This window comes from Lissotriton helveticus, chromosome 12 (genome assembly GCF_964261635.1).
Source record: "Lissotriton helveticus chromosome 12, aLisHel1.1, whole genome shotgun sequence".
Taxonomy (NCBI): domain Eukaryota; kingdom Metazoa; phylum Chordata; class Amphibia; order Caudata; family Salamandridae; genus Lissotriton; species Lissotriton helveticus.
The window spans coordinates 568,078,748-568,105,645 of NC_136073.1; the positions used below are offsets into that span (position 1 = coordinate 568,078,748).

The 26,898-nt window shown below is 43.6% G+C and overlaps 1 protein-coding gene and 1 non-coding gene across 2 annotated transcripts in view; both read left to right on the forward strand.

Moving 5' to 3' along the window:
- MATCAP1 (microtubule associated tyrosine carboxypeptidase 1) overlaps window positions 1-26,898 on the forward strand; it is a 247,986-nt gene that overhangs the window by 172,914 nt on the left and 48,174 nt on the right. The window contains exon 6 of the mRNA XM_078669490.1: window positions 11,334-11,431. Within this exon, the coding sequence (XP_078525616.1) occupies window positions 11,334-11,431 (98 nt within the window). The remainder of the gene's footprint in view (window positions 1-11,333; window positions 11,432-26,898) is intronic.
- Window positions 24,685-24,791, forward strand: LOC144801100 (U6 spliceosomal RNA). Its single transcript, XR_013604976.1, has one exon. It is a non-coding gene; the product is annotated as a U6 spliceosomal RNA (small nuclear RNA).

The following is a 26,898-nucleotide window of genomic DNA, read 5'->3' on the forward strand; positions in this document are numbered from 1 at the left end:
GTCCCTGCCGACACAGCACACAAGATGTGTTGCAGGCTACACACTTCTAAGGTCCAAAAAGTGAGACATATTGGCTATGCCAATGCTTGTTATGCCTTTACTCTGGCAACAATGGAAGTGGATTTCCATGGATTTTGTGGCTGAGCTACTGTCTCTTGTTGGTTATAATACTCTTCTGATAGTGGTGAATAACCCAATTTAACTAGTTCATTTTATTTATGTCAAGGCGTATCCAGTGCTTACAAATTAGCATCACTGTTTTTAAACAATGTGTTATAAGTTCATTCTATCAACCAGCCTTGTTTCAGGACGAAATTATAATTCATCTAATTTTAGAAGGCATTTTGTAATCATTTAGGAATTTCTGTTAAACTATCGACACAGCACCCACAAACCGATTAGCAGTCTGACCGTGTCAGTCAATCAATGGAACAGTATTTGCTATGTCATCTACTCCAATTTGGAGGTTCTTAACTTGGATTGCATTAATAGTGTTGAGTTTGTGTATACTAATGCTAAATACACATCTACTGGGGTTTCCCCCTTCTTTGCCTTCATGGGTAACGATCCTCATTCTTTGCCAGCCATCTTCCCTTCAGATCCACATTGTCCAGAGGACACAAACATTGGAATCTGATTTGGTGGACTTTACGCTGTGCACAACAAAATCTTAAAACTGCGCATGAGGGATATAAACTTTTGTGCAGATGAACATGGACGTCTTTCTTCCTGTTATCTTCCTGGAGATTGGGTGTGGCTTTCTACATATCCCTTGACTTTATAAGGAGCCATAAAGTTTAAGTCCCATTTTATTGGTCCTTCTGTAATCAAAAAGTTGATAGGCTTCTCTGCAGAAGGTTTCCATCAACTATGCATATCATCCAGTCTATCATATTGTGTCTCTGGTCAAGAAAGCCCCAGCCTATGGTTAGAACAAATAGGTTTACATCACTGCAATCTGTTAAGTGAGAAAAAAGTAATGAGATAGGAATTTTTTATATAAAGATCAAAAACACACAAACAGGGTTGAGGCAATGATGCGCACCTGTCACTTAAGGTAATTCGGCAATATGATGATGGCGCAAAGAAACCAGGAAGTGCACCCCTCTCCTCTTCCTGTTAGGGTAATCCCCAAAAACAATCACAAAACATAGATTCAGCTACCATCAATTGTATGTCTATTTAGAGTGCATTAAACATTAGTTATCCAGGATGATCTGAAGAATATGCCAGGTCCATATTTTCTTATGATCTAAAAAATTCCTTTATTGATGAACATATAAAGTTGTTAAAATCCACTATTCAAAATTAATTTAGCCAACACGTTTTGTCTCAGACGAGACTTCTTCAGGGCTAAAAAGAAACATATATACACACCTTTTAAAATCTGTACATATATATATATATATATATATATATATATATATATATATATATATATATATATATATATATATGTATACAGACAAACATAACTGTATTTGTTATTTACATACGGACTGAATTGTTAAAGAGTTAGCTAATCAGAAAGTCTGCAGAATTGTTCTAATAAAATGGCCATAACAGTCGATCGTAGAATGACAAGTTATTTTGAATTTTTGTAAAAAGAAGTAGATCATTAGAAACGAAGGTGAAAGCACTCAACATACACTCAAACATTTGTGATTAAACATACTGCAGAATTATAGGCACAATTTGTTATCATATTATATTAACAGAGAAAATCTCAGAATAGACATAGTATCTTTAGAGTCATTTAAAGTGCACAGTTATCACACCGCTACATTTATATTATGACATACCTCAAAATGATGAACACGTAATATGTTCGTATTCTAGTAACAGTGAACAGTTCTAAGACACAAATAGGTATAGTGTCCTGGCAATAATCTGTAGAAAAAACTAGCAAAATATAAAATGTGCCCTTAATCTGTGGTTTGCAATTGTTTTGAACATTTGAAATGTATTGTATCTTTTCGGACTGATAATTGAGTCTATTTTATCAAACACCCATTAGTGTAAGGAAAAGGGCACACGTCTAACACTGAAGATATTCAGAATAATATCATCGTTCTCAGAGCTGATTTTATAAAGTTCATCCTTCCAGTATACTCTTCACGTAACCTCTCTATCAGTAGAATTTTAGATTTTATATGAAATATTATACCTACTATCTGAGGAGATACATCAGTCAGGACAAATAATACTGCCCTCACTGCATCAAATATTTAGTGCTAGGATGTTTAAATATCTTATCAGCTGTCAATAATGGGTATAGATAAAAACGCATTAATTTTAAAGTATTATAAGAAACTGAGTACATATTGCGACAAAAGAGTAATGAGCAGGGCCATCACCTTATTGAAAAATCGAATATTTAAAAGATCATGTGGTACCATGGTTGCCCCAATTTTTTAATATCTATTAGTGCCCTTCTAATATGACATTCGAGAGAGATCGAAAAAAATCGTCATTATTGATTTCTTTAGGTAAGAGCAATTCCTACGTGAAAAACGGGCAAAGGCTATATAGTATGTGCCAGCGCCATTTGTAACTAACAGTAAATGCGATAGAAGCGACCACACTTCTATGTCAATTAGATATAATTTCTAAACAGCCGAGAACTTCTAATAAAATCGTACCTTAATACGACGATAAATAAGCAAACGTTAACTGCAATACATTTTTTTTTTAATTTAATGTCATTAAGTGCAAAACTAGGCTAAGAAAACTAATCTCAGAGAAGAAAATGTTTAATAGAACCCAAAAACAAGGAAAAATACCATCGAAAGGCAGGGTGGCCAGAAGTAATTGTCTCTGCGTCAGTATGCAAAGTATAAAAAAAAGGAAAACATTTTAATTCTTGTTAGTGGAATGGCCAGGTGGGGTATCCTGTGGACCTCTCCTGGCTGCCAACCTTCACTCTCATAATGTGGAATGTTTATTTATTTATTATTTATTTATTATAGAGTTTTGTATAGCGCGAACAAGACCCGTGGGTATCAGAGCGCTTAACAGTATGAGGTCGGTTATAGTTCACATAGATAGTAACATTTCTAAAATAGTCCATAAATGAGGTAGATACTTGTGTGAAATACTGAGGTAGAACCTTATCTGCCATTGTGGGTTGGGAGTATATACAAATTTACATAGCATGGGCGTCTACATAAAGAGTTAGCTTAGTAAATAGGATAAATTGTATATCGGTCACTCGTTGAATAACTATGAGGTAGGTAGTTATAATACATATCGGAGGTAGATTAGGTAAATAAGCGTATACATAATAGCAGGATGTACTAGGAGGATATAACCTATGTGTTTAAGTATCAGCACTAGGTACAAGTAAGGATACAGCTAGGTCTCGGGAGAGACTCCTGATCCGAGTCAGTGTTCTGCATTATCTTTGGTCAAGTCAGCATCTTTCCCTTATAGTCACGTTGATGCTGTGAATTAGGATGAACAATAGTTCCAGTCAGAGGTCATCAGCCTCCACTATGTAGGTATTTACTCATCAAGATGCTTTTCACTTCCTTCTTAAATGTTCCTGTATTCCGAATCTTCCTAATGTTTAATTGAATTCTTGCTTCATATGGTAGCCAGTTTAGTGCTTTCAGATGGGGAGAAATATGATCAAATTTCCTCGATCCAGTGATAAGTCTTGCCGCTGCGTTGAGACATGCTTTTAGCGGTGCAGTGGACAATTTTGGTAGACCAGCCAAGGTGGAGCACCCATACTCAATTCTTGAAACAACTAAAGATTGGACTGCCAGTTTAAGATCCGCCTCTGATATGTATGGTTTCAGTTTCCTCGGGTAGTTCAAGTGGAAACGCGCATTTCTAGCCATTGACTTAATGTGGGCTTGCATGTCGAGGTTCTCATCTAAAGTTATTCCTAGCGATTTCGCTGAGTTGACTAGGGTTGGGGTGCAGTTTAGCACAGTCACCAGCTTGGTCCATTCCTTCATTTCGGTGTGGTTTCTTGGTGGTGCGATTAGTAGGAACTCAGTTTTGCTTGCATTCAGCTTCAGATGATTGGTTGTTAGCCATTCCAATGTCATTTTTAATGTCTCGTTCATTCGTTCAATGTCTTCCAAGGACACGATCTTTATGTATATTTGCGTGTCATCCGCGTACATGTGATAGGATATCTGTGAATTGCGGAGGATTTCTGTAAGAGGTTCAACATACAAGTTAAATAGATCTGGGGATAAGGTCGATCCTTGAGGAACTCCGATAGAGTTAGGGCATGGTAGTGATAGTGCTTGGTTGACCAGGAATCTTTGTGTTTGGTTATGCAGGAATTATTCAAACCATTTCAACACATTTCCAGATATTCCCATCCTCTCTTGCAGCCTGGTCAGTAATGCTTCGTGATTTACAGTGTCAAACGCGGAAGATAGGTCCAGGAGAATCAGTAGGCATGCCTGGTTTTGATCTAGAGCATGTAGGGCGTCGTCAACGATATGGAGGATCGCTGTTTCTGTACTATGGCCTGCTCTGAAACCTGATTGGTAATCGTCCAGCAGGGAAAAGTTGGTAATGTGTTGACTCAGTTGGCCTTGCACGCATTTCTCAATTAGTTTGGCGAGTAGAGGGATGTTGGTCACTGGACGGAAATTATTAGGATCTGTTGCATCCGCTGTCGGTTTTTTGATTATGGGTACGACTTGTCCTGTTTTCAGGCAATCCGGGAGGATCCCTTGTGTCAGAGATGCATTTATAATTTTGGTCCAGATTGGTACCACAACATGACTGATTTCTTTTAGGCATTTCGCCGGAAGCGGGTCTTGATAGTGGTTGTTAGGTTTGATATCAGAGAGCGTTTTGGCGACGGTATTCTGGTCATATAAATCGAAGGTGTCTCAATGTGCCTTATTTTTGGCCTCCTTACAGTTTGTTTTCAGGCTGGTATCTTTTGTCGATACTGGTTGAGAGGGTAGGTTGTCTGCAGCCCTCTTGGGCTCTTTCTCAAGAGTTTTGGCCTTCTCTGTGAAAAATGATGAGAATTCTTCGCAGTCAAGTAGTATATTTGTGTTCTCTTGGGCAGATTTTGCTAGTTTATTTGATTGTTGCTTTAAGATTTCGAATAGTTTCCTCGGTCTGTTTTTGGCATTGTCAAGTTCTGATCTTATAAATTCTTTTTTATAGTTGATGACCTTTTTGTTATATTGGTTCCTGATATTCCTGAGAGCTTTCAACTCTGGAGACGATGGGTGTTGTCTCCATTTTCTTTCGGCCATTCTCAGTTTTCGTCTTTCTTCGTTTAGCAGTCCATTAAACCATGGATTTTTTATCTTCTCTGTGGTCCTTTTCAATTTTAGCGGCATGGTGTTATTGATAATTTTCTCTATTGACGTAGTGTAGTGGTCTGTTAGATCGTTTACCTTCTGCAAGTTGCTGGGTGGCTGTAGGTCTCTCTCACAGCATTGTACTAGTAACTCAATATTCTCCTCTTTAGTCTCTCGAATCCATCTTTTGTGCCTGGTGGGTTGAGATGTCTTGCTTTTTTTCAAAGTGGGAATCACAAATGTTATGGCATGATGGTCAGACCAGTCACACGGGTCTATTGAGAGGATTGATGTGTCTTCATTTCTAGATATAATCCAGTCTAACGTTGCACCTTTCACATGTGTAGGTTGTGTGCATACTTGAGTGAGGTTTAGTTCCAGGAGGAAGCCCTTGAACGCGTTGACCAGTTTGTCATTGCAGTCATCCCAGTGTAGATTGAGATCGCCAAGGAAAATGTTATTGCCGCCAGGGTTAGAGTTGGCCGTTATGATCTCCATTAACTGATCAATGAACCTGGCGTTATCTCCTGGTGGGTGGTAAAGCGCGTGTAAGTTGCATCTTTGGTTGTCTGTTGATCTTATATTAAGACCTAGATATTCGCACGATTCTATAGGGTCGGAATGCAATTGGTTGATCTCAATATCCGATCGGTAGATGCAGGCCAGACCTCCTCCTATCTTTTTCGGTCTGTCCAGTCTTATAATGTTGTACCGAGGTGGTACTAAGAGATCCATGTATGGAGATGATGATTCCGAGAGCCATGTTTCTGTAAGAATGGCTAAATCAATTTCCTTGTTGATGATGAGATCTGCTATATCTGATGCATGTTTGGTTGCAGAACGGACGTTGAGTAGAAGGCATTTCATAGGTTTGCCTGAGATTCTGGAGTTCGGGTCATTCATTTCGGCAGTTAGCTTAATTTGTTGTAAATTATGAAGGTCGGCTTTTCTTTCATTCCGTCTAATTGATCTATTGGGATCGGTCAGTACTGTATTGATTCTCTCCCCTCTCTTGCAGTTAGGTTGGTCATATGATCGGAGCAGGGCAAGGGTCTCCTCCTTCGACCATGCGTTTGTCCTTGCTGGTCTATTGTGCCTGTGTGATAGAGGCATGGCCGTCTCGTTGCTTTTTCTGTTTGCGTAGTGAACCAGATTTTGGATATGTGAGATCTTGGATTGAGTGACTGCCATCATTTCCAGTATTTCTTGTCGAGTATTGCGCATGTCATGTGCCATTTTGCCAATTAGATTTTGGATCTTTTTGATGTCTTTCTGGTTTTGAAGAGATCTCTTAGGGGTGAGAAGCCTTTCTGTCCAGGATTTGCATTTAGCTTTCTTATGTTTCTGAACAGATCTTTTGACCGCAGCCCCTTTCTTTTTATCTTTGGTAAGATTGTCAATGGCTGTGGTATGAGTTGTGTTGTCTGCATTTTGTGATGTAGGATTTGTCTTTGTGGGTGAGGTTCTCTCTTTCTCCTGTGTGGTAACAGAACGAAGTAGGGGGTCGTCGATGATATCTTCTACTTTATTAATTTCCTGGCTATCGTTGACGTGTTCATTCGCAGGAGATGTCTGCGTTAAGTGCCGTGGCTCATGTTTAGGAGGTGGCGTCTTTTCCTCCCTTAGGGATAGGTCTTGCTCGTTGATTATATGTCTTGTAACCTTTTTAGGTCTTTCTGACTTCTTCTTGGATGTCGTCTCTCTAGTCACTTCTCTGTCTCCTGTTCTTGTGGCTTGCTCCCGTTGTTCTTCATTTCTTAGGTCGATTCTGTCTTCTGGTGGGGTCTGGTTTAGTTGATATCTTGAACCTTCTGATGACGTCTCTTCATTCGAGAGCGGCGACGGTTCTTGTCTTAGGGGTTGGTTCTTTACTCTTTTCACATATCTTGAGGGCCTCTCTTTCCTTTCTGTCTCGTTTTCAGATGTTGGTACTTCTAATTCTATATCCATGTTATCTCCTACCCTTGTGGCTTGGATCTGTTGTCCTCCGATTTGATTGCCATCTCTGTGGATAGTATTATCATTGTCAGAGGTGCCTTCTTGTGTGGTCTGGTGTTGTTGACCTCTTGTGCCCTCAAGAGCTTCCTTTAAGGACGAAAATATCTTGTCGAATTTGTTTAGCTCGCTGTCGGCTGCCTGAACCAGCACTATTCCGGTTTTATATATGGTGATGCATAGTTCCGCTTTGCATCTTTTTGACGGTGCGATCATCATTTTAGTTCCATGTGGGATATTTTTTACAGCCTTAGTGTTAAGCAGTCTTGTAAAGGCATTGCGCCATTTAGCTGTTTTATTCGTGAAGAATATCAGATCTTTCATAACAGTGCCTCTATCTATGCTAAGGTAGGGGTCAGATATCAGCATGTCTGGGTTGCTTCTCAGGAAGTTATGTTTGTATTTTTTTGCTGCATTTTTGGATATGTTAGTTGGATATTTTATGGTCTGGGCATTCCGGCCATTAGACTCTGTAAAACTTCCGTCCATGTTGGTTCCTCTTCGTTTGTCTTGAGTATGCTATTCTCTGAAGGCTACGTGAATTCCTTCCAGTTGGTGTTGCATTTCTCTTACCTACGTTAATAGGAGCAGTATTTGTCGTTTCGTTTCCTATTAAGACACTAGTATTCTGTAAGTAGACCAATATTGATGTACTAGTAGTAGGTAGTCATGGTGATTGTGATATTCCATAATAAATTCCGGTTGTATTTTATTTCCATTAGTTTGCTCAATATACCTTAGAGTATGCTCTTGGCATATTGTGTTAAGCAACAGGCTACATTCCAAGATGTCTGCCGTATTTGGGTGCTCTCCCGAGCCCTACACCCTGACTTACTTTCTCCTCCGGTCTTAGTCCCTTTTTCCTTTCTCTCTCTTTAAGGGTTGGTGGGTTAAATTGGGTCAGGGATGGCTCCTTCTTTCCTGTTTCAGGAGAAACTTGCTAGTCCTCCTTCTCTGTTTTTAGCTTTCCCTGCCTCAAGAGAGATGTGTTGGTCCTCCTTCACTGTCTCTGCTTTCCATTTACATCGACATTCGTCTTAAGCGGCCGCCATTTTAAGGTCAGGCGCGCCGGTTTTAGGGATTTCTTTCTACTTCATTAAAGGACTGCTGCATGTTACGCGCACTGAGTCCGCTCCCTTCAGACCTGATATTGATCCGTGATCATCGGGCGCCTGTCACGTTGTGTGCCTTCCCCCGGCTCAGTTGCTGCCCCCCGTCTCTGCTCGAGGCCACTTCTGGGCTCCGTGGTCTCCTCACGGTCCGGATGGTCGTCGCCGCACTCCCGGGGTCAGCTCTCTCACGCGATCTGCGTGTTGCTGCGAGGCTTCGTCCCGCAGCACCTCAGCGTCCTCAGTACTCCTCGTCTCCTCAACGCCACGTCTCCTCCGATAGTCGCCTTCTGGTTCTGGATGTCCAGCGAGGGGTCGCAAGCTGCACAGAAGTCGCTCTCTTCTCCTGTAAGTCCTAGGAGAGTTATTCTTCTTTCTTTGAGTCGTGACTTTGTTTAGTCGTTGTCCGGTGGGAGGGGGGAGGGGGTTATTCAGGGATTTAAACTCACGAGTTATCCCAAACCCCGGCAGCTCCAGCTAGTGATGTTGATTTGATCGTACATAGCCTCACAATGATCGGTGTAGGGAATAAAAGTAATCAGTAATGCTGACACTGTAAGGACAGTGCCTCAAAGGCGTTTGTGCCCTTTGCCTTATTGATGCCACCTAAGACTATATCTGAGACACTCTACTCTTTCCCAAAGACTTATTCTACAATGTCGTTGTGGCCTTTGACCTCTTCTGGGCCAGCAGGTCTCTATGTGGTGGCTGCTGCGGTCGCCGAGGATCAGGCCGAGGAAGCACTGTGGTTTCATACACACTGTGTATATGTATGAAGTTAAAGGCTAGTTAAGGATATGTTCTGAGTTGTGGTGAGAGCTAGTTCTGAAAGTTCTTGTGCGATCTGGTGGCCTTCTTGCATTTGATGAGATCTCAGCTCTTGCACGAGATTTTGCAGCTATCTTGGGGAGGGCCCTTGAATAATAGGAGAATTCAAAGAAGCACCTGTTTAGAGTCATTAAGATTTTGTGTTTAACATTTTGTGTGCCCCGTTCCGGATTAGGGCATAGTCTTCAGATTAATCCTACCTGACCTTTTCCATCAATTGCTGGGTACATCTAATCACAGGGCCATTTTCACTTTATGTCAATGCAGCTTCCTCTGAAGTAGGATTTGCATGACTAGCATACGGATGTACGACGATACGACGCGTACCGTCACAACGCGTGCTGTTACAACGCATTTTTTACAACGCAAGTCGTGACAACGACTTGCGTTGGGGGGGCGCGGATCGAGAATATTTTAATTTACTATTCTAACACCAGTCCCCGTGGACACTAGGGAAGGTGTTGGAATAGTAAATTAACTATTCTTAATCCTGTAGCGCCCTCCAACGCAAGTCGTGGTTACGACTTGCGTTGTAAAGGACGCGTCGTAACAGCACCGCGTTGAAACAGCCGCGGTGTAAAGGATGTTTCCCCTAGCATACACAAGTGATTACCATATGGATATTAATCTTACAAGGACAAGAGGTGATAAAAGTTCTCACAACTACTCTTCCATAATCTCCTCCCTTGCATTTTGTGGCAGTTCATAATCTGAGTTTAACTTGCAGCTGTTGCACTCAGGTGAGGGTAGTGAAATTTTACATCCTGCCCGCGTAGGAATCGGAGTTCCTCCAAAAGCACAGCATTTTGTTTTTGATCAAACTCTGTTTCGAGTTCTGCTATGCCCTGGTCAAGAAAGCTCCTCGGTAGGGCATTCACGCTCTTTCTACTAGGACCATGGTTGCTTCCATGACTTTTCTGGTGCTCCCCTGTTGCAGAAATCTGCAGTATGGTCCTTGCGTACCTTTGAAAGCCCTATTGCCTCACATCTCAGGACTGCAGTGACGGGTACTTTTCATGGTGAACTTCTACCACTTAGTCCCACCTCTTAGGTACTGCTTTGGGGCTCATTCCAAAATGAGTATTCTTCAGGAAGATGTATCCATCAGAAGGAAAAGTTACTTCGCTTGGGTAACAATAGTTCTGGTGTATACGAATTCTTCCAGCAGATTCACAACCACCTTCAGTCCTTCCTGATGAGCTAGTTCCATGAAAAATAAGATCCCAGGGTATCCAAACTTGTTATATCCTATATTTGCCCCTATTGTGGCTCTCTCAGTACATTTAGATACAGACACAAGCATGCTGGTTGACACCTAATAGACTCTTTGATGTTACATCCAGAGTCAGAGTTTTGGCCGGAGTATGTGTCGTGCTACCTGGCTGAGATGTAATAGTTTCTAGGAGGGATAACAAATCCGTACCAGTCTGAAGCCAGAAAAGAGCATTCATAGAGTGAGAAGTCTGTTGGAGGATCATGCATCTAGCCGAAATATCCTTACTGAAGGTAAGTAATATGTTTTTTCTGCATTTCTAATTATGACTTTTTTGCTGTCTTAAGTAAGCATGTTCCATAGACATAGGCCATGAGAGAAGTTTTTGAGAACTCCCCTGCAGCTCAAAGTATTATGATGAGAACTTTCGTATTCACACTGACTTTCAAGCGGGAGCTTAATTGGCCTGGTATTTTAAAGGTACAAATGAAAACATTACAGCGAATGTTGGTGCTGGGTCCCTGTGTAGGTGGAAGATGGACTGCTAGGTATGAGTAGAGAGCCGGTTGGCTTTTCAGTACTAGATATGTAGCGAGCTAATGATTCTGCACCAAATGTGAATGTAGGTGTAACCTCGCAAAGTCTAAGAAATGCAGGTGATGAACTATGGCTTAAGCTAAGCATGGAGAGTGGAAAGTGAGAAATCACTGCGCTGCACACTAGTGGAAATGAGAGTAGAAACAGCCTGAATGTTAGCGGAGATGGAAAGAATGGTTGGCTGGTGTCCGTGCAGAGGAAGGGTTTGCAGAGCCAAGTGTGCATGAAGCAGAATGATACACATTCCAAATGTGACTGAATATGTTTACATTTTGAGTGTCGCTTTGCTTTCCAAAATTTCAGGATGTTTCAGTAAAGACCAGGTGTACATGGATGGGATTCTACGACTCCTGCGACACAGACGATCTATTGACTTCCAAATGCTGGTGGCACTGGGAAAGGTAACCGACTTTATAGCGACCTTAACCTTAATATCATCCAGTTAAGCTCCATGATTCATCTCATCCCTCCCGAATTATGTTTTAAAAATTTTTGTTATCATTCTTTGGTACTGTCTTGCGATTATATGTCCCTGTAATAGAACTGAGATTTTAAGGACAGACCCAATGTATATTGACCCGGTGGGAAATATGGATACTGTACTACTACCACACATTCTAACCCCCAAAGGAACACCTCAATATTATCAATATCTCTATCTTATCCAATGTAGAAGGTCAGATCAGTAATGGAACATGTTTTCTTACTATACCATCCACTTTATTGTATCATGTTGTATTGTAATGGCATTTATATAGCGCATACTACCCCTGACGAGGCGTTGAAGATCTTTTTCAGCGAGCAGCACGCCACTCCGGAACCCATAAAGGACTAGTGGTGAATAGTATAGTGAAATATGAAAGTTATTTGAGCGGTGGATATGTTACTCTGTTATTTGAATTGAGAAGGATGGTGGAGGGATAAGAGGGAAAGTGTTTGCATTTATATAGTGCTTGCTACCCCTGATAAGATGTTGAAGCGCTTTTCGAAGAGTAGCACCCTACTCCGGAACCCAAACAGGATTAGTGGGAATTAGTATAGGGATATATGCAATTAATTTGAGTGTTGGACATGTTAGTCTATTATTTGTATTGAAAATGAATAGTGGAGGGATAAAAGAGGGAAGGGACTAGAATGTTTATTTTTGTTGGGCAGTTTATAGCCGTAGGAGGGGGTTTGGGATGAGTAAGGGGGAGGTGGAGTGGAGTTAGTATAGGGAAGTCTGAAAATATTTTGAGTCGTGAACATGTTAGTCTGGTATTTGGTGAAAGCCGAGTTGCTTGTATGTGCACTCTTCTCCTGTTCTGTATGCACCTTGGTGTATTTTATTTATCCTGGGCAAAAGAAAAGCTTTTGTACTCACAATATCTTTGTAAAACAAATCCTCTCTTTCAACACTGCCTTTCCCTTTGGTACCATTCAATAGTACACCTTCTTACTTCAGCAACTTATATGTTCCAAGTGACATCTCTGTACTGCATCAGGCCCTATGATGACCGCTCCTGAACCTTTATTACATCATACCACCTCCTGATTGATGACATGTTCCTCACTCCTGTTCTAGGGTTTTGTGGCAACATACTCCTTTTATCAGTTCAGTCATAAAATAGCAACTAAAGAGACCTCAAGAGAATTCGATTAGTGGAATATTGAATTCCAAACATCTATCCACCCTAATCTGGATTAGAGCTCATTTTGTATTTCTCACTTTGTTTAAAACATGTAGATAATTACATGTAAGGAAAGCTTTTTGGATGTTCATATTATTTATATATATATGTATGTATATATATATATATATATATATATATGTGTGTGCGTGTATATATATATATATATATATATATATATATTTTGCGAACCATCAAATCGGCACAGCAATAATATATTTTTATAATAGTTCACACCAGTTCCACCCACCAGCACCTATAAGCTAGCCTCAGGCTGTAGAAAATCGCTTCTAATGCCGAGTCAATTGCCACTTTTGTGCTATTCTAAAGCAGTCCTATTTATAAGTCTGCATTCATGAACACCACGGTTAGTTCAGGTTTTGGCTTGTTGTTGGGGGTTGGAGCGACCCAACATTCCCTGTTGCAAGTAAAGTCGCAGGGGCCCCAAAGACTGCTTGGCCAGAGTGCCAAAAAGGTATCTGCTGATTAGTTGCAGCAGGCCGCACCGGGTAGCCAATAATACATTGTGGGTGTTGTGTCTCTGTAAACGTGTGGGCGACACACACACACGTGCTATACAGGTCTCAATGGTGCTACACAATATGTTACAGTGACCTAGCAGTACCGTGTCTTTCGGGTGATTAACTACACAACAAGGGGGCTATTTACACAGCACTTAAGGTGCGACAGGGGCGGTTCTCGGGTACTCACACGCTCCTGATTGGCCCCTGGAACAGAGGACAAAGGGGTGGGGTTTGGTTTGGCAAAGTCGTTGCTAAGGACGCTCCGGTTCCGTTCTCCCTGCCGCGACTATGTCTGAGGAAACGCGGTCCCAGGGGGGCTCGGGATGGCGCCGCATCACAGTCTCTCATCCAAGTCATTGCAGTTCTAGGTTTGCCAACAATAGTAATAGAATAGTGAGTTTCCTAATCCTTGCCAGCGCATAGTTTAGCAACACAGTTTGGAGGGAGCGGAGGGTAAGTTAAACAGTCCCCAAAAGTTCAAAATCACCGTGCATTGCCAAACCAAGTGGAGAACCATACTTCTGGGTTGTGTCATTCTACTGCAGTTAATATCCACATTAGGGTTGATTGGCGGATAGTATAGCCAGTTTAAAAAACTAAATGTAATCAGTTTATATCTGGAATTCATTTATGCGGATTTTGTCTGTGCACTGCATTAGAAGTCCTCTTGTATTTCAGGTGCTGTATTAGCCTGATTCTCTTTCAAATAATCTGGGGGCAGGGTTAAGTTGCTACTGGGATTTTTTTACAAACTAAAGAATGTCATCTGCGTATATAGATTAAAACAGTCGGTAGGGAATGAGATGCCTCTGGTTGAATAAAACTTGTGTAGTCAGTACACTAATGGCTCTATTGCATTTCATTTCATAAAACTTTATTTGCGCACACAAGGCCATAAAAGCATCAGCTCTATTGCCATAGCGAAGAGAAATTGGGAGAGGGCTTCTTGAATTCTCCATCTAGTGGGAATGGATCACACATACAATCATTGATATGCATCCTATTCCTACGGTCACCTTATAGAAGCATGGCGAGTTTAATAATGCATCTGCCCAGGCCCCATTCAGTCTAGTGCTGTCATTACATTCACCTGTTCCAATGAATCAAGGGTCTTGTCTGCATTTTGAAATACTGCTACTGTCTCCTGTCCCAGTCTAATCTGGTGGAGGATAGCGAAAGCGGTCCTTAGATTATGTGACGTTTCGACCATGTACGAATCTGGCCTGAGCTGGTAACATTAGTCTGATCATTAGAGGGCTGAGTCTGTTATTACTCTGGCAAGGATCTTCATTGTCCAGGTTAAGCAACAATGGCGGCACATTTGCCTGACAGTCCCCTTCGTCCTTCTTAGGTTTTAGAAGGACCAGGATTTATACTTCTCCAATAGATGATGGGAAAATCCCATTCTTCAATGCCTCTGTATACATTTCCTATCAGTGTGGCACTCTCAAGTCTTTGTATTCCTTATAAAACTCGGCTGGAGGGCCATCAGCTGGGAAGCTTATCAGCACCGATACTCTTGAAGATTAAGGGGTTTCAATAACAGCTCTCTGTTTGCACCTTACACCCATGCTAATCTTATTTCAGCAAAGCAACTGTTTATAGTGTTGCAGTTGGGGTCCCTTGCTCACTTTGCCACTGGATTCAAGCAAGCCGGGCTGAAGACGGCTGGAATGCCAGAAACCGGTCCTCAGAAGCTTGTTTCCGGTCCAGGGAAGACATAGCTTGGCAGTTCGGGCTGGACTGTTCCCATGAGGCACAGGGTCAGACTGATTTGCATGTAGCCATGTCTGAACTGGGGTGGCAGAGTGGGCTAAAGAACGGTGATGGATTAAACCCAGATCTTTTGACTGGGTGTGAGTGTTTGATTGATTCAGATGCTCTGTCCATCACCACCCCCTTTTGTACCGCTTTTGGCCGTCATAAGTGTGGCAGGGTATGCTCAGACGTGAGTCCCTTGCTCACTTTGCCACTGGATTCAAGCAAGCCGGGCTGAAGACGGCTGGAATGCCAGAAACCGGTCCTCGGAAGCTTGTTTCCGGTCCAGGGAAGACATGGCTTGGCAGTTCGGGCTGGACTGTTCCCATGAGGCACAGGGTCAGACTGATTTGCATATAGCCATGTCTGAACTGGGGTGGCAGAGTGGGCTAAAGAACGGTGATGGATTAAACCCAAATCTTTTGACTGGGTGTGAGTGTTTGATTGATTCAGATGCTCCGTCCATCACCACCCCCTTTTGTACCGTGTTTATTTTAACAAGCAGATAAGAATATTCTTCACCACAGCTGTGAAGCAGGCACGGAGCTGAGAGGCGCACGGGGTCACTGGGAGGACAGGGGGATCGCGGCAGACTCTGTTTTTCTGCAGAGGCAGCCAGATGAAATCTGTGTGCTGATCCACTAGCCTGCACTTTATTTATATGCTAGCACAGAGGTCCAATGGTTATAAAGATATGGGGGAACATCCAGAGTTTGGTGCTGTTCTTTTTTCCAGTGTACACTTGGTCATACTCTCGACCAGAGCCCAGTGCTTTCTGTCTCCGTGCCTTTGATTCTTTACTCACCTCCATACCCTGCCTCTGTCTCCTCTCTGCCTCGCTGCCCCTCTCCCCCACCCCCTCTGTGATCCCCGCGCCTGTGCTGGCTTGTAATTCGAGCACTGGGGGGGGGGGTCGGGCGCACAGCACCTGACGGTGCTACTGAAGCCCAGACAGCGTGACTAAAAACATAAACCATCGCAACACTCAATTATCGCCTTAAAACAAGTGAGTTCATAAGAGGGTGGCTACCTGACTCCTAACAGAATGTCAAATATTCAGTTGTAAGTGGAGCGGCCCCATGCTGTAAAGCTCGGCAAAACTATAGAAAATGGTACTGTTATATTGAAGATGGGTTTGACTGTTTGAGGTGTAGGGCTTGCAGGTAGTCCACAGTGGGAGCTAACGCTTACTCATTTCTACTGAGAGGATAATACATTATATGGATTGGTGTTTCTTCTGTTTATATAAAAAAATCTTTATTACACGGTATGCATGTTTTTAGGTCTCGCCTGGTGAAAGCAGTGCATGCAAGAGGACCTTTTGGAATCAATTCTCCCCAACGCTTGCATGCACGCGTCTTCATGGACAAAGATGACTGCTCTCGCATTCTGTCCATAGCAGACAGCATGCGCGTGTCCCTATGGACTGTGGACAGCCCAACGCTATCTTGCGATGCTTTCGTTGTCATAGCAACGAAAAAGCGATCGCTTTCACTGCCGCTTGTTACTCAATGGAGCAGCACTTTACAGAGAACATTTCAGTACTGTACTGAAAGGTCCTGAAATGCTGGCGTTGTATCTGCATTGATGCGGTTGGCGCCACATTCCACCACTGTAACATGTAGCCACAATCACATTTTGGTCAAGGGCGCTCGTCGGGGTTACAACTGAGTGACCCAGGGTTCAAAATCAGCAATGTATTTATTAATTCGTTCTCATCTCCTCCCAGGAGACTCGATATACAGAGTCAGAGGCCAGAGCAGATGAGGGGTTAGAGACAGTCGCAGGAGAGCAGATGTGTCACAGTGTCATTAGGGATCTGAACTCCCGACTGGAGGCGCGAGGCAGAAGAATACCAGCAAGTGTGAGAACCGAGTGCAAACACACAGCCGCCAAGACTAGAATATTGTGCGTCTCAAAGCGCAATAAGAACGTTCATTATCTCAGACTCATACCACAACACACTAGCGCTTTATGAAGAGGCTGTGGATCAAACAGCCAGCGCAAGAAACTGCTTCAGAAAAAACTTTATTCCCCAGTGATAGGAACGAGTAAGTGAAAAACCCAGAATCATTTCATGCATCTGGATGAGGCACAATGACGAGTGGGTTAAACCTGTGTCTTTAAAAGATTGGCTAGTCTATGATCAACTAGCCAGCCTCAACTCTCCTTCCGTGTCTTTACCTCGCTCATTTTGTTTATACAGAAGCAGGTCCCATGTCATTGTCTTCCATTTTACGCATTTAACAGAATCTCACTGAAATGGTGGTCGTCACAACTAAGAATAGGAGAGAGCTTGCGCGTTAGAACAGATACATAATAAAAATAATAATTACGAAGAGTGAAAATTCAAATGATCAACAATTTTCCCCCAGTGCAAGGTGGCTTGTCTATGAGGTGTACTTTGCTGCCCCCCATATCTGGCCAAGATCTGCCTGTTTAAAAGTCGCCGAATCTTCCGTCCAATCCGGGCGTAGGTCTTCCCCAGCCACTTCCTGCCTTTGCTCCCCCCCGGGAGTTCACCTTTTGGCACGCTTACCTGCGCACCCACACTCTACTTTGGGGGGTTGTGTAGACTCTTGATGCAGGTCCCATATCCGGCCTGCCTTTTCCCTCTTCCTCAGTCCCGAGGTCGTCCACCCAGTTGTGGCTCGGCCACTTAAGGTGCGATTCTTGGGGATGCCTTTACATTTACAAGGCAAATCAGGGGGCACTTTATAAACCCGGTTAGCATTCCACTACCTTCCATCTTCCCAACATGCAGAACTTCTCCTAGTTTTAACCACTTTGAACTGCCTTTGAAACCTGGATTAACATGTTACGTGGCAATTAGGTTTTCTAATTCTTATCACATCTCTTGGATTGACATCAAGATTAACAATAAAGAATTTGTAATCGTGGTGTCTTTTATACTGGCTCAACAGTATTCTGTTTTGGAATTGATATCCCTACAAATGTTATTACCGTCTTCACACATCTTCTAAAACTTCTGCATTCATGATGGACACAATGACGACTGGGAACGCATGTCCCTCATTGAAAAAATTGAGTTATATTGGTGACAGAATGCAGAGTGTTTCTATGAACCCGTCTTGGACCTCAATGCGTTGCTAATGTCAATGTTATTGGTGATAGACCACTGATACACTAAAATAAAATGTATTCTTATAGCCATGCATTATCATATGGATGGAACAAGGCACTTTGTTTGTGAAAAGTCTCACAATACCTAAGAAAAGCTTTCAAGTTGAAAGACTTCAATTCGAAACAATTATCACTTTTGTTAGCAAAGGGCCTATCTTTCCAACATAAATAACCAGCAAAAATTCAATCACGGGGGAAGTATTGGCCTCTTCTACAAACTTTCATTCAAACCACCTTGTGTAATATACAACTTGATATCTAAATTTTGGTGTAAATCAGGTGAAAGTACCTAACAAGTCAACACCCAAGGTATGTTATAGTAACATAGGAAACTATAGGCACTAGTGATGCTTCATGATACTTAAGGGAATTATCAGCAGACATACAAACATAACATCCTTGTACAAGAATGTAAACTTCGGACGCCATTCTAGGCCACCAAAACATCTGACACAACCTCTACCTGGTCAATATTTTCCCAATGTGTCCTGCATGTGCAAGAAGCAAAAGTTTGTGTCTTAACACTGAAGGAGGAACAGGCATTGAATTACAAACCAGTACATCTTCCACAGATGAGTCCACTCAGATATAAATATATGTTGGCCCTCACTGGCCACATAATAGAAACAAATAGCAAAGTTTCTCTGTGGTAAGTACTTCACACAAAGAATAGCCATAAGATAAATACCAAAAACTCAAAGCCAGCTCTTCCATTTTTTTCCTGGATTTCCCAGGGTATTCCATATGTATAGACTGATATCTTGGTTACCTTCTATATCATGGCAGTAAGAAAATGGACAAATATAATACAGATAATATAATGAAAGAACATAAAAGCTTTTATACAATCACAAAATATGTGACATATAATACACACCATAAAAGAATCGTAGTAGACCACTGACACAATATTGTTGACTAAGAAAAATAAATTGATGTGATGAGTAAATATCACTTTCAACAGACCATTGAGTTCTTTGCGTGCATAACAGCCTATATGTGTGAGCATCACAGATTATGGACCATTTGTGAAGACTTCCAACGCCCTTTCAATGAGTACACATCACAGACAATGTCAAATACTGGTGTTACTTATTCGGCAGTATAGATTTCACATGCAGCTTGCAATCTGAGCTATGATGGTTAACCCGCATAAGCACCTCAACTTAATTTTGTAAGCAACGCGCATTGTTCATGAAATGTGTGTGTCATCACCGATTACTCTTAGGCAATATTCTCAATGAAGAAATTTGCATGCACATAGTGGTTAATGTACCTGTGCATGGCATGTTTGATACTGCAACAAACTTAACTCTAAAGTTGGATGCATATCACAGATTACATTAATTAAAATAACAAACGTGGATCACCACACCAGTTAGTTCAGACAAAATGACCCCTGAAAACCAACATGAGACTTGATGTCAGACAGGAGACAAACTCCAAATTCCAATCTAATAATTTACTAACATCCCTGCATGCTCTTTCTGGTGGATACTGTTGGAAACGGGATCCCCGGCTGGCCAGGGCTTTCGCCAAAGTCAGTCAGAGACCACCCCCCCCAAGTCAGGGCAAGGGAGTTACACGCCAAGATAACCCCTACTCACCCTCTAGGTAACGTGGCGCGAGCAGCAAGGCTAAACTTGGAGGCGATGTAGGCTAAGTATTTGCGCACGCACCCCAGCAACAACAACCAAAGGCCCACCACAAAGGAAACTCCACACAAGGTTATATAAAAATAGCCTTTGTATTATAATAAATATACATCAGATAAAACACACATCTTGTTACACTGTGCCAACAGGCACGGGCGGAATTTACAAGGGATATTGTACAGGACAGGGCCACCTGGACCACTGTCGGGGGTATCAGCACTTTTAGAACTTTGTAGAAATAAAAATTACTGTAGCACACAATATGAAAATAGAGCACACAACCAGTAATCACTGGTAACAGGACCTCACTAGCACCACCTGTACTAGGGAGAAAAACAACCACCTACATGTCACAATACCTGTAGGGGTGTAAAGACAAAACACATGATGCATTAACATTCAGAGGTGTAGCAATAACATTGCGCAAAACTTAGATCAGTCACCACCTGTGACAGTCCCTGTGTCCCAATGTCAGGGCCTAAACGTAGCAGTTGCCCACAAAGTGCTGGGCAACTGGTGCAGGGAAAGTTTGGGCAATGTTGGAGCCTCTCTGGCTCAAGAACCACCACTGTGGCACTGTGGGGCCTCTCTGGGCTCCTGGACAAGAACTGGCCCTCCTGAGCCTCTCTCAGGCTCTTCAACAGAATGGGCACTCGAGCCTCTCTGGGGCTCGCAACGCAAAAGGGCTGGAGCCTCTCTGGGCTCCAACATGAGGGAATGGCACCCTCAGAGCCTCTCTGGGCTCAAAGAACAAATGCAGGCTGGAGCCTCTCAGGCTCACGACCCACGGACTGGCCTCGAGCCTCTCAGGGCTCCACAAACAAGACTGTCGCCTACTGGGCCGGGGGTCCCTCTGGGGGGAGGGGGCCCCGAGCCTCTCGGGGCTCGGTAGCAACTGCGGGGTCTGGGAGTCCCTCACGGGGGACTCAGGACACAAGAAAATACCCCCAGAGCCTCTCGGGCTCACCGAACACAGAACGGGCTCCTCTCGGTGGAGCGGCCCTCCCTCAATGGGGCCGCTCGCAGGACACACCGAACCCGCCCTCGCACTCACCGGCTGATCAGCTGGGCCGCGGGCGGGGCTCCTCTCCTCTCGTGCCGGGGCTCCAGGCAAGACGCGGCAGGCTCTGCTCCTCGAGAGCGCCCGCTCCTCGGGGCTCTCTGGACACTTCTCCCTGGGCTCTCCCTCACTTTGGGAGCCTGGGGAGGGCAAGGGAAGACGCCGGCTTCTCTCTTCACCGGAGCGCGGGGTGGCCTCCCGTCCGCTTCCGGTTACCTCTCTGTCTTGCCCCCGGCCTGCCTGACTTCCGGGTCGTGGCTGCGGGGCGGGACTTCCGGTCGGCCTCTCTGGGGCCGCGCTGGGGTTCGGCTGGCCGCCTCACCACTTCCGGGTCGCCGCGGGCAGCGCGGCGGCTCGCTTTTAGGCAGGCAGGCGGGCTCCCATGTGATCCGAGGAGTGGGCTCCCTCGTGGATCAACAAAAACGGGCAAAACAACGCGGCAATGAGCGGGGTGGCACCCGCGCCGCCAAATCGCCACACAAGGAAATCAGATGCCGGGTGGGCACCGGCTGTGCACACCCAGCGCTAGCAGCGCTAGAAACGAAGGGTAGGCGCTCCCAAGCGCCTACAGGACAAAACACAGCGCTCACAGCGCTATGGCCAAAATCAAGCACTTTCAAGCGCTAGGCAGGCGATTTCAGCGCTCCCCAGCGCTGAAGGGCAGAGAGCAGCGCTCTCAGGCTGCAGGCAAGGAATCCTCAGTGCTCCCCAGCACTGGAGGACAGGACAAGGCTCCAGCAGGGGCTGGAGGCAGGCAGGGGGGCAAGGCTGGGCCAGAGCCAGCACACTGGGTCTCCAGGCAGGGAGACAGTCCAAGTGGCAGTCCTCCTGGCCCCAGCAGCAGCAGCAGCCCCCTCTGGATCCTGGAAGAGAACAACTTCAGTGGGGACACAGCCCCATTTTTATACAGTATTTCCCTTTGTCTGAGGTGCAGGGTGGGGGGAAAACCAGTTTCAGCTGGCTTTGGAGCACTCTTGATGGCCCAACCACCCATTTCTTTCACTGGGGAGGCTAGGGTCGTTAGACACACCACAGGGGGGCGGAGCCAGCATTGTGTGGGGAAAACCCAGCCCATCCAGGACACAGGTACACTCCTCCCACACATCACTCATGCTAATCTCCCACTCACCACCGGGCAAACCCATCTAGACTTCCTGGAGCCTGGCATGCCAGCCAGCTCCAGCCAATCACGCTCCAGCACCCTCACAGCACATGCACACATATCTCAATGTCCAGAAGTAGCACTTCCCTTCTAGACACATACATGCCGCAGACACCATCTCGCAGCATTCACTCTCACGAGTTTACACATACTAAACTCGAGCCTGCACTCCCCACGCATCAGGAACTACCAGGGACACACACATTCCCCATGCATTCCTATGGGAGGGCAGGCCAGCCATACTACACGCACGCACTTTCACTCTGGGACCCAGGGGAAAGTGCGCAGAGACCCAAAAATCACTGACACAGGGTCACACATAAGGCAAAAAGTTCAGGGGTGAACCAGCCCTAAGGCCCGGGTCCAACAGATACACTAACCACAGATTATTTACCTTCAGACTGGTTCTGGAAGGTTTCATACTAGTGTTTACACACGTTGATAAGTGACGCTGTGTGCCTTATGGTGGCTTTGTTCCGCCGTGGAAGTGACAGAGCCGAACCACATATATACTCCACCCGTACAAGCCTGAGTCTTTCCACCATCAAACACGGAGTACAACATAATTGGGAAAACCAATGTGCAGATCTCTAGATTGGAACGTTTCTTTGTAAATGTTATAAGAGGCCGCTCAACTGAACAGAGAGGTAGGTCCGCGAGGAATCCACTGTTAAGAGTATCAACCTGAAACAGCATCACCAATAGTATGTAACTTCCTCTGATGGATACTTCTAATTGAAGATTCCCCACCGTCACAACAGATACCAAAGCAGTTACTCCCTAATGGGAGGGTCTGTGGAGTTGATTCAGAACAGAAAGTCCTATAGTTCTGAACAGCCAAAAAGCACTTTACGTTGGAACTGGCCATCAAGGCAGTACTGCTTGGTGAACGTGTTCACGGATGTCCACTTCGCAGTCCAACAGAGGTCCAGAACAGGAACTTCACATGCCAATGAAGCGGTAACATCCTTCGTCATTATAGAATGAACCCCTAGTCCTTCTGGAGTCTCCTTAATGGACAGTGCATAGCGGTCTTAATGCAAAGTCACTTTCTACACCACCTTAGCGTTCTTTTCCTTAGAGAACCATTCAGAAGAAGCATTAAAAATGCAAAAGGTCTCGCCTTTCATTAAGTTTAAGCCATTTGCTATGCAATACCATTAGCAAAGCAAATGGCTTTAACTTAATCAAAGGCGAGACCTGTTGCATTTTCAATGCTTGTTCTTTCTGGTAGCCCGTTCTTTATGTGGTGAACGTGTTTACTGCCAGGCTAAACCCAGATGTGACCGGCAGCTACTGTCAGTTGTTTGTCCTGAAATTATTTGCTGTCAACCTATTTGCTTTTTTTTTATTTTCCTAGTTTTCATTTGGTAGGCACAGGGAGATTGAGTAATTTGCCCAGAATCACAGGATGTGTAGTCGGACCCCGTGGCTCGAACCTTGGTTTGGCATCTCCAAAAGTCGGCAGTCTTGCAGTGAGACCACTTCCTCCCCCTAAGTCTTTCTTCGATGTCTGTTTTGAATTTAAGGTATCTCTGACAGGTGCAAATATAAACTCAGTCTTGCTCGTCACACGAGGACTTACAAACATTTGTATGTGTGGTTTACAGTGCTACCAGCTGTTGAAGGAGGGGAGATCTGAAACCAGCCACCTGGTGAATAATATTCACAATTGTTGAGTTGCTGGCCTTCTCTTGCGTGTGCTAGGTCCCCCCGGCAATATATTAAAGCACACTCCGACATAGGATGAATAGTGCTTTACTGGCCACGAGGCAAAACCCCTCGGGCTTATTTATTAAATCTGCGGTGATATCTCCACAGCAACCATTCTTGTTAACAATGGCCCAAGTAAACATCCCCGTAGGCAAGTGTTTCAATGCCCCCATAGGGGTAGTGAGCACTATCCAAATACTGCAATACAGTACCACCACGGGTAGCAACAGGAGAATATTAAGCACAAATATTGCTTTCTGACATGGGTTGATCCCTTGAAGGAGGGGTCTGTATGGTTGGGCTGCCCAGTGATTTTGATCGAGTTCATTTTATACCGAGGATAGGGGCTCTGAACTTTGAGAATGACTCCTGTATGTGTAATTGTTTGAGTTAGTCTATAAAGCAAATACAAATAATGTTTCAAAAAGGGCATCCTGATGGTGTCCGTGGTCATTAAAACTTCACAAGTTTGAGATCTAAGGTGCCACTCTAGCAGTATTTGCTCGCTGTATAAATGCTGGCTAACATATATGCAAAATCATACATTTTCCCAGGTAGAAGCACCAGTAGCTCATGCATTCCAAGACTGCAGTATATTTGCCCCGCTGTGCAGCTAGAACATGCCCTTTTACCAGATGACCGTCATGCCCCTATTTCACGAACACAGTTGTCCTTTCTCTGTGTCTATAAAGTGTACGTGCTTTGCATGCGGCAAAGAACGTACAGTGCAGACGATGACATCATTGACTTGATTTGCATACACCCGTGATGCTCTGCGATTTTCATAAAGTGAAACTGCAAACATTTTCTGCAGCAGAATGTTTTGTTACTCCTTGAAAAGGGCATTCTTGTGGAAAGTACCAAAGGCGATAAGTATATATTTCAACTTCCAATATTCCTAAATTACCCTAACTTTAAAAACATCTGATGTTTGGCCTTTATATACCAGCGTGCTCAGCTCTTGATTTGTGCTCGCTTCGGCAGCACATATACTAAAATTGGAACGATACAGAGAAGATTAGCATGGCCCCTGCGCAAGGATGACACGCAAATTCGTGAAGCGTTCCATATTTTGCCATTTAATAGTATTTTAGCTACAATTGAAACCCAGTATACATTATTATTTATTTTTACTTTAATTTATTTAATTTTTTTAAATTGTATTAAATGATATTGACATCGACGTGTTACTGTAAAAACATTTTTTCGACACAACTGATGTACTGTGCGCAAGGATGACACGCAAATTCGTGAAGCGTTCCATATTTTGCCAGTTAATAATATTTTATCTACAATGGAACCCCAGTATACATTATTATTTATTTTTACTTTAATTTATTTAATTTTTTTTAATTGTATTAAATGATATTGACATCGACGTGTTACTGTAAAAACATTTTTTCGACACAACTGATGTACTGTGTGTTTCGATAAACCAAAATGTATATTAGCTACATCATTCCGATGTGATTTTTTGTCTTAATGTTCATGTTCTCATTGCTAGCTGTTCATAGACCACAATAGACAAACTATGGCGTAGAGTGCTTTATTGTACTATTACTATTGTTTAGTTACTATTGCTTTGGAGCGTGGCACAGAGCGAGGCATGGCATGCACTTGCTGTTCCAATGTGGATTCCAGTCCAGGGCATCAGTCACTGCCGGTGTCCTGGAGTGGAAGGCGTACTGCCTGGCTCTCGCCTGTTTCATCTACTAGACTTCAATAAATACTTGGATCTACCACTGCGTGACTTCATCATTCCAATTGGCGACGATTTAGATACGGATCCTCGCAGATTGCGGCCGCGAATACTTTGGTAATTTTTTTTTACAATTTGCCGCAAATACATCTTCGAAGAGGGTTTTGTTATTATTTCCCTCCACCGTGTTTCTTAAAAGAGGTGCATGCCTACAAGCTTCAAGTAGGAGGCTCAGCTTGGGCCCTCAAACCCAAAACGAGCCGAGCCTTCATGTATCTTTTGCCTACCACCCATGGTGGAACGTCCTGGCCAAGAATGAAAGAAAATGCATTAAACTGTGATTTAAAACAGGAAAACTCGATAGCCATCTAGTGCCTGAATTGCACACAGTGAAAGTAGAAAACCAGGGATCAGTCTCAGCTTCCCTGGTTGACCAAACTGTGTATATTAGGAAAATATTTTAATTCTCCAAACCTGCTGTTTTCATTAACACATAAGAGAGCGCTTTCAAATACGTGAATTCAGGATGTGTGCTCTACAAAAACGTCTTGCGTTTGATTCAAAACACTACAATGTTCCCACATGTGTGCTGAGAGTTAACAAATATAGAAACAATATTGAGGAACATATTCATAGACAATAATTCTAATCTTTGTGCATTGGGGGTTTCTTCTTTCTCTTGCATTTTTGCTCATTAATGGCACCCTCGTCGGGGGGGGGGGGGGGGGGCGAACATGAATATGTCTAAACTCAAGTTAAAAACTATCTCTTTTAATAAATACCCCTTAATACAGCGGGATATAAACTGATGTACTAAAGTGAAATGTTCCCACATGTTAAAGAAATACACTTTTGAAAATTTTTAAGCAACTTTATCATAGTTTTACAGAGTGTTTGTTGTATGATTTACTTGGCTCAGCTCTAGCTCGGCTATGTCTGATAATTTGTTCGCTCGCCCACCTCTACTATGGTGCGGTTTTTAGTGATAGTAGGTTGCCGTCATGGAGAAGGCATACTCTATAGATGGAACAGTCTTTGCACACACCTATTTTGTTTGCTAACAATATGATACACATCACTATGCTCTATGTTGCTTACAGATTCTAAGCTATATCAGTGGCGGCTTGCTTAAATTAAAAATGGGGAGGTGCAAAGTTACACAATTCACCCATAAGTTCGGAGCACGACCGGTGCAGCAATTCTGTTTGCTTTCCACGAGCAGGAAAAGGAAGGAAGCCATTTTATTTATTTGTGTTTGCCTGCTGCGCTCACAGCAGGCGGGCGATGCTCCTCCGCTACTGAGGAGGAACCGCCCCTGAGCTATACTTTGTACACTCCTAGTGTACTCTAGACTCTAGATGGGGTGATGCAGTGGCATATGGTGGCGTTGAATGGCATAAAGTGTAGTAGAGTGGCATGGAGTAACGTAGAGTGGCATGGAGTAGAGTGGCATAGGGTAGAGTGGAGCAGAGTTACGTAGAGT